Source organism: Peromyscus leucopus, chromosome 1 (assembly GCF_004664715.2).
Source record: "Peromyscus leucopus breed LL Stock chromosome 1, UCI_PerLeu_2.1, whole genome shotgun sequence".
Classification (NCBI taxonomy): domain Eukaryota; kingdom Metazoa; phylum Chordata; class Mammalia; order Rodentia; family Cricetidae; genus Peromyscus; species Peromyscus leucopus.
The window spans coordinates 133,690,974-133,699,959 of NC_051063.1; the positions used below are offsets into that span (position 1 = coordinate 133,690,974).

The window sequence follows — 8,986 nt, forward strand, 5'->3', positions numbered from 1 at the left end:
AGGTAAGGACTGAAATCCAGCACAGCATTGCAGTGCTCATGCTGCAAAAGGCTATTTCTGTCTTGAACGCATGTATACAAAAGTGATAGATCATCATGAATTACTGTTGTAACATGCTTTTAGTGGCTAGACATTCTCTGAAATACGAGTCCAAAATTCTTATCAGTTTCAGAAGGAGTAGTCCTAGAGCACATTTCTTCTTTAAGACCCACAAATAAAAATTCGAGGAACACTTGTTACGGGTATCTTAGGAGTGGGGTGCAGCCTTCATCATCCTCTTCTGCCCCCTTGTGGTTTCCTTTCCTCACATCGGACTCTTGCCCTAGGCAGCAAACAACCCCTTCTAAAAGAACCATAATGTTAATCACCTTGTAAATATCCTGAAAACTCCCTAACTAAACTGAGATTGCTGCTGAGTTTTCAGAAGAAAGAAGAATCCAATACACAGTAATTTTGATGTCTCCTGCTTTATCTGTTAGCATGGCATGGGTCCGACTGTTGAGCTGATTTTTCAGAAAGTTTCCTGTATTCTCTATTTTTCTAGATATATTTGTAAGTCTCTGCTAGCCTATTTGCTATTTTATGGCTCATTGCTTCATTTTTGATTTTCAGAATGTCTTTCACACTCTATTATCTCATCTCACCTACTTCACAGGTGGATTCTCCCATATTAAAAATGCCGCCTCCATGAATTTCTGTTACTTAACTTCCAAGATTCCTTTTCTTACCTTTCTAACTGACTCGTTTTTTTTTCTGCCTGTCTCTATGATGCAATCATTACTATTCTTCTAGATGAGTTTAGATTTTTTTCTCTCTTAACACACTCTTTTGCAACTATGTTCACTACTGTTGCTCTGTTTTGATTTTTTTAAAAAATTGACAAACTTGACTCCCAATCCTCTGAGTGAATACAGATATATGAGAGCACCTAGGATATTCCAGGTTGACTGCCCCATGCCTGGCAAATACTTATTAATCTCTCTTACCCTGTGCCTCCTTCCTTCCATATCCCTGAGAGAATAAACTACCCCTGGAAATTCATACTTTTCCAAGACAGATACATGAATATACTCCCCATTTTTCTAAACCTTCGTTAACTTGAATAGCTGTCTGGTATAGCTCCCCAGTCCCGCTTACGTCAATATGCTTCATTTCTGAGCTCAGACCACACCACTGCCCCCACCTTTGGACATGTTCCATGTTGCTAGTGGTCTGTCCCCACTTCATAATGCAGCACAGTGATTTTTCTGAAGTATAAATCTGTCCCTGTCAATTGCCTATGTAAACTAGTGCTTAAAGAGGCTGAACTAGTTGAATTGGGAAACTATTAGAGCAGGAGACTGAATCCTGTGTCAGTCAATGGTTTGGTAAACGCCCCTCTGCACAATCCACTTGTGGTGGTCGGGGGCGGGGAAGGGGCGGGATTGAGCCCCCTCCCTCCTCCTTCTTACTGCGGAGAGCTGCAGAGCCAGTCGGCACTCACTGCGAGCTGCGAGCTGCGAGCTGCGCTGTGGAGGCACTTGGCTGAGAGCTGCGGAGGAAGTCAGACAGCACTCTCTGAGAGCCTTGTTGCCAGCCAGGCAGCAGTGCTCGCTGAGAGCTGCCGAGAGATCCAGGCAGCACTCGCTGAGCGCTCTGGTGCCAGCCAGGCAGCGCTCGCTGAGAGCTGCGGAGAGAATCCGCAGCTGTCTTTCAGAGCGGCAGGGTGAGCCAGGCAGCGGAGCTGGCTTCCCACAGAGCTCGCGATGGATGGGGATCCTCCTGGACCGCCACGTCGGCATTCTCAACACTGGAAGAAAAAACGCAGCAATCGGAGACGGGCAGCTAGCAGTCAAGCAAGGGACATGTCGCAGCTAAGTACGAACCCGGGTGATTCCAGCCCTCCGGAGTCCCCTGTGCCACCAGTCCATAGCCGCCCTACAGTACTGATGCGGGCTCCGCCTGCTTCCTCCCGGGCTCCTCCAGTCCCTTGGGATCCACCTCCAGTGGACTTGCAGACTCCCCTGGCTTCATGGCAGGCTCCTCAGGCTGCCTGGGAGGCTCCAGAGGGCCAGTTGCCTGCCCCAGTGGCTCAGCTGGCCCAGCCTCCTGCTCTAGGGGCCCCAATGGTCCAGGCTCCCCCTCTGGGGGGGGCGATGGCCAAGCCTCCAACTCCTGGAGTCTTGATGGTCCATCCGCCCCCTCCGGGAGCCCCAATGGCCCAGCCATCAACTCCAGGAGTCCTGATGCTTCATCCTTCTGTCCCGGGGGCCCCTTTGGCTCATCCTCCTCCCCCAGGAAGCCAAATGACACACCCTCCTCCTCCTCCTGGGACCCCGATGGCGCACCCTCTTCCTGGGACCCCAATGGCCCACCCTCCTCCTCCTCCTCCTCCCCCTCCTCCTCCTCCTCCACCACCTCCTCCTCCTGGGACCCCTATGGCCCACCCTCCTCCTCCTCCTGGGACCCCTATGGCCCATCCTCTTCCACCTGGGAACCCGATGGTTCATCCTCTGTCTCCTGGAACCCCGATGGTCCATCCCCCCCCACCTGGAACTTCAATGCCGCACGCTCCAATTCCGGGGACACCGATAGCCCAGCAACCAACTCCAGGAGTCCTGATGGCCCAGCAGCTGACACCGGGAGTCCTGATGGTCCAGCCTCCTGCTCCAGGAGCTCCGATGGTCCAGCCTGCTCCACCAGCTGCCTTGATGACCCAGCCTTCACCTTCGATAACTACGATGGCCAAGCCTCCAGGTCCTGGTGTCGTGATGATCCATTCTCCAGGTTCCAGAGTTCCAGTCATTCAGCCTCCAGTGTCAGGAGCACCGATGGCACAGCCAGTGTTGCCCCCAGGGCAGCCTCTGACTTCGTGGGCCCCACAGGGTCAGCCTTTGATCCTGCAAATCCAGTCTCAAGTCATAAGGGCTCCTCAACAGGTTCCCCCTGCCCCATCAACCCCACAGGTGCAACTGGGTACAGGCCCTAGCTGGCAAGCCACCACACCCAACTGGCAGGTGACCCCCCAGGGTTGGCAGGGGACGCCCTTGAACTGGCAGGGCACGCAGGTCTCTTTGCAGGCCCCCGCAATAGCCTGGCAGGCCCCTCCTATGCGCCAGGGGTTCCCACCTATTCGTCCTGGTCCCGCACCCATTCGACCTGGAGCGCCTGCAATACTCCGCCAGATGCCAACTGTGATTCGTCAGGCCCCATCACTGATGCGGCAAATCCCACCATTGATACGCCAGGCCCCTCTACCTATCAGACAAGCTACACATGGCATAGCAAGCCAGACTCATCTGTGGCAAGTCCTGCCACCCCCACCTCCACTGCGCCAGGCTCCACATACTCGTCTGCTGATCCCCAGGATGCCAGGGGGACCTCATGTGGCTACAGCACCACAAGTTACTCAGATACATTTGGTGCCACAGGCAGGCCTACAAGTGCCCCAGACATTGTTCCCAGCATCACTGTCTATCACAATTCCTGTGCCCCAGGCTGTCCCTCAGTCTGGTCCCCGAGGTATGCATTGCCCAACCATCATCTGGCAGGCCCCCAAAGGCCAGCCCCCGGCGCCACAGGAGCTCCAGGTGCCAGAGGAGCTCCAGGTGCCAGAGGAGCTCCAGGTGCCAGAGGAGCTCCAGGTGCCAGAGGAGGTCCCGGTGCCTGAGGAGGTCCCGGTGCCTGAGGAGGTCCCGGTGCCTGAGGAGGTCCCGGTGCCTGAGGAGGTCCCGGTGCCAGAGGAGGTCCCGGTGCCAGAGGAGGTCCCGGTGCCTGAGGAGGTCCAGGTGCCACAGGAGGTCCCGGTGCCACAGGAGGTCCCAGTGCCACAGGAGGTCCCGGAGCCACAGGAGGTCCCAGGGTCGTCGGAGTTCCAGGAGGTACAGCAGGCCCGGGCAATGGGCTGGCAGGCACCCAAGGCACCCACTCACTTCTGGCAGCCTGCGCCTGCCCAGGAGGCCCAGGAGCAGGCCACGCCGCTCACCCATGTGGAGCAGCAGCAGCAGCAGCAGCAGCCCTTTCGGGGAGTTCCAGCCTCCCACAGAAGCCGGCATACTCGGAGGCCTACCCACCAGGCCCAAGCCACAGGCCTGCAGGCAGAACTGCCCTCAGTACAACCGCAGCCTTCTTGGCAAGGCCCACCCCCAACCGCGCAGGCACAGCCCGGAGCCTCCAGAGCACCAACCAATTTTCCCAGGGGCCCCGCTAGGTCACACATGACTCCGTCAGGAGAACCTGGCCCCTCTTCTCTAGAGCCTAGGGGCCCTCCTAGAGATCGTAGGTCCTCTGCAAGGGACAGAAAGGGCCCTCCAAAAGATCGCATGATAATTGGTGCCACATTCTGTGCTCCAAGGGCAACATCAGCGTCCAGGGCTTACCTGCCAACTGCTTGGAGAAACTTGCCTGCCACATCAGAGAACTTAGCTGCCACTGCAAGGGTCTTTCCACCTACCTCTCATTTTCAGGCTGCCTCTTCTAATGCCTTTAGAGGTCCATCAGCCACCTCAGAGAGCCCAAAGTCACTGCCATTTGCTCTGCAGGATCCTTATGCCTGTGTAGAGGCCCTGCCTGCAGTTCCCTGGGTTCCATTTCCTGAGGTGAATGCCTCCTCAGCATGTAAGGCAGTGCCTGCCATCCTGATGGTGACAGCAGCTGCCCCCCAGGCAAGTGCCACTATTCCAGAGGCCTCCAAGTCTGCAGAGCCACCACGGCGCTCTGGCAAAGCCACCAGGAAGAAGAAGCATCTGGAGCCCAAAGAGGAGGATTGTGGCCATAGGATGACCTCACGCGACTGGCGGGGGCCCCGACCCTGTGAGAGTACCAGGCAGAATGACTGGGAGATCCAAAGGGCAATGCAGCTTCTGGGGGACCGAGACTCCTTCTACACTCCCCAGGGTATGAATGGGTTGGGATGCCCCAATACCTCTAGGATTCCCGGGGGGTTTGATGGCCCCAGCACTTCACAAGATCAGAGGTTCTCTGGTGAATCAGGAGGGTCTCAGCCATGGGCAGTCTCTGAGGTCCCAAGTGTCTCTTGGGGGTCCAGGGCTGTTCAGGGGTCCCTAATGGGGAGAGTCAGCCATTGTCTCCCTTAGATGAGAGGGCAGATGCTTTGGTGCAGTTTCTCTTGGCCACGGACCAAGCCAAGATGCCCGTCCAGCTCTCAGAAATGGTAAATGTAGTCATCTGAGAATATAAAGATGAGAGCTTAGACATCATCAGTGGGGCCAATGCTAAGCTAGAGTGCACCTTTGGGTGTCAGCTGAGGGAAGTGGACACCAAAGCCCACTCCTACATTATTGTCAGGAAAACAGGGTATCCTCAGTGCAGTCTGCCACCATTCTATTTAGACAGGCCAAAGTTCAACCTCCTGATGGTAGTCCTGAGCCGTATCTTTATGAAAGGTTGCTGTATCAGAGAGAATCCGCTCTTTAATTTTCTGTTCCAGTTAGAACTGGATGTCTATGAGACAAGTGGTCTCTTCAGTTGTATGAAGAAGCTCACCACCCGTGTGTTTGTGAAACACAGGTACCTAGAGCACAGGCAAGTCCCGTTCACGGAGTCAGCAGAATACGAGCTTCTCTGAGGGCCGCGCGCATTCCTCGAGACCAACCAGGTGCACATCTTGAGATTTTCGGCCGCGAACCAGGCCCAGACATGGACATCCCAGTACCTTGAGTCACTGACGGCGTTGGAATACAAGGACACGTACGAGACATCCCAGTACCTTGAGTCACTGTCGGCGTTGGAATACAAGGACTCGAACGAGGAGCCCAGTGACAGTGATGATGACACCCATAACCCCACCAGCAGTCCCCATCCTCATTAATAGGTGTTACCAAGATGAACTGATGAACTTATCCCTGTGGGGTACCAGGCCAAAGGCAACTGACAATGGGGGGAGGGGGGAACATTGTGCTTTCTGGTGTTTTTGGTATTGATCTGTGTGTGTAAGTTTGAATTTTCAGCCTGTTTTTATATTTGCCAAAGCTTTGTACACTTTTGTGAGGTGTTGATTTAAACTGGCTGCTCTACTGTTTTGTATTTTGGCCTCTGTATTTTTAAATGAGATCTGTGGTTCCCTGTTTTGTGTTCTAGTTGTTATGTTGTGGTATCAGAGTCGTGCTACCTTTGTGAAATGAAGTGACAGTCCATCCGTCTTGTTCTGTTTAAGTGAAATCATACTAGAATGTTCTTTGGTTGTTAACATGACTCATCAGTAAAATACAGTCTGGAGAAATCTATATCTATATAAATTTACTTTTAGCATAACATGAAGTGTTTGTCTTTATTCTAATTTTGAACCTGGGTGGTGGGAGCCCGACTTTACCACACTCCATTCACACACACAAATGCCAAGATTATTATCAGTCATAGTAAAATCCATGGGTGCTGACAGCTTCCCCGAAGAGTACTACGTTCATCGTATAGTAATGCCGTGATAGTGGTGGGTGGGGAAGCCAGAGATATCCTTAAAGAGAAAGTAAAACTTCCTAAGGAATATGGGCCAAATTAAGAGGGGTCTGTATGCCCCCTTTGATTTAATTTTCACAATAACTTTTCAAATTAGACATCAGGTCTAATCTGTAGGTGAGGCTATAAGATACAAATAGGTTCATTAAATTGCACATGTGGTGGCACGCTGGAAAAATTATAATTCCAAGCAGAAAATCTCCTCAAGGGTGTTTGGAAAAGGGGGATACTCTACCCCAGGACCATATAACCTGGGTTTACTAGCCACCGTGGGGGAAAAAAAAAAAAACCTCCAAAGACATCCATGTCGGTCATGAGCCCGGTAAAAGATGTCTAGTAGTTCAAATGTGGAAAGCATCAATGCACTACACGGGTACCAGAATGGAATTATGTCCCCCCTAATATACTAGGATCCCACCATGGAAAAAGAAAACCAGGGTTTAAGAAGTTAAGGATTTTGCAGATTACAGGTGGTCATCGCAAGGGGAGGGCAGGAAATTGCAGGGCACCTCCTTGAGACGTAGAGCTCCATGGAAAACTCCTGAGAGGAAAGTGTTAATCCTAGTGCACAGTGAGGAAAGTGTGACAAAGTCTGGAGGGACTAAATATCCGCAGCCAGCTTTTAGTTACAGGACCCCCAAGGAGAGGAACCTGGCCAAGGGCTGACCTGCCTGTGTGTCTGATGCGGGGGAAGGACGGGGGTGAATTCATGTACATGTGAATGTAGCACACAAGAAAAGACTGCCCAGAGGTCACAGCTTTTCCACGGGGACAGAGAGCTGCTTGCCACCTCTTGTCCTGTCTGAATCAAGAAATCCAACCCCATGACTTCCCATTCTTCCAGAAAAGCAGGGGGACAGGCGATGGCAGCAGCAATGATAGTACTTGCCTGCCACCTACTGGCCGAATGCAGTTGCACAGCTGCCCCTGAGGCCTTTGTCCCCTAAGGCTTAACTTCACTCGCGCACTAATTAATTGCTTCATAACCTTTCCCATAATTTTACTTCTGTCTGTGCCCAACAATTTCTTTCTTTTTCTTTTACACAATAAGACAACGTCAAACAGCTCTCCATGTCCAACCCAAGTTTCAATCAAGGATCACTACCCTCGGTCCTGCAGCGGCTGAGAACGAAGTGGTGAGGTCTATCCTGCCATTGCAGAGCGACCTTTGTCAAGGAATTGGCCCCTACTCCACCCTTGACCTTCATGGATGCACGTAATTTCACCAAGGATCCACTGTGACAGCGTTTTACTAAAATTCAGAGGGTAAGAGGACCCTGACGATCTAGTAACTGTATCTTTAGTGCTTGCAATAGTAAAATTATGCAGTGTCGGCTGAGGAGGGGTGTACCATGATGATAAATGGGCATGTGGATCTAGTGAGACTTGATTTTTTATGGTTATTTCTATGGTTTTTCTTTAAAAAAAATTTGTGTGTGTGTGTGTGTGTGTGTGTGTGTGTGTGTGTGTGTGTGTACACTAGAGAAAGTTTCCCACATATTCAATTTTGGAAGTGACCATCATCTGACTTTGAAGCTATATCTCAGGTACTGCTGGGCTACAGTAGAAAAGTTCCTCACCACATAGCTGATAGAAATGTTAATGACTGGGAACCTATGTTAGAACATATCATATATATGATGAGTAACAGAAAACTTTTTTTCGTTATGCATGTAAAGCTGAATTGTTCAAATATTCCACAGAAAATTCTAACCCTGAACACTGTGGAAGTGGGAAGCAGAACCAAATAGCCAGGATACGTGAAAACAAAGCAGAGAAAGTGGAGACAAATTCAAAGTACTGATGGAGATACACATTGTGCAAAGCTTCTAGCCATACAATGCAGAACAATAAAACACCTAGGAATAAATAAGGAGGAAACACTGGGCACAAAACATACAAACAACAACTGCTGAGCCTTTGTATCTCCCTATAATTCGAAGAAAGGAGTATTAGATCAGTATTCATTTCTCTTGATTAAACTGACATAGAATGAAATAAAGTCACACAGCACAGCAGATGTGAATAAGGTTACGGTGAAAATTTCTTGCAATTTAACCCTGAAATCAATTCGACTGACTGCATCGTTAAGAGATTTAAACACATACACAATTTTAAAAAAAACAATCATCCCTGGGGGATATGTTGAATAGAAACAATTGTGGTGAAGCCCTCCTCACAAGGAGAGTTGATGGTGAATGGGGAGGACACCTAGGATTTGACCCTCATAAAGAAGCAGCATGCAAGATGGTTTAGGAAGCTGTTACTGAAAGACCTTTGATGTCCTCAGAAAACAAACTGTAGTGTTCTCTCAAGACGTCCAATTTAGGAGACTAAAGCCCCCAGGATTACAGGTTGAAAAGTAAATGATTACATTTTTTTTTTCAAAATTGGATGCTAGAGTACAAAAACTATCCCATGGCTTCAGTGGATACCACTTTGTAGTAAGCTATGACTTACAGTAAAGAGAAATTACCAAAATAATTTATTTTTCTCTTGTAATGTATTAGTTAGATAAATTCTAGTTCAAAAG

General features: G+C 50.3%; 1 protein-coding gene across 1 annotated transcript; it reads left to right on the forward strand.

The window, feature by feature from the left end:
• Positions 1–1,462: 1,462 nt before the first annotated feature.
• Positions 1,463–6,242, forward strand: Magel2 (MAGE family member L2). The gene is made up of 2 exons (XM_028858683.2): positions 1,463–4,875; positions 5,509–6,242. Exons 1-2 carry the CDS (start codon positions 1,746–1,748, stop codon positions 5,514–5,516), a joined length of 3,138 nt encoding a protein of 1,045 aa, XP_028714516.1. The 5' UTR covers positions 1,463–1,745; the 3' UTR covers positions 5,517–6,242.
• Positions 6,243–8,986: the final 2,744 nt, after the last annotated feature.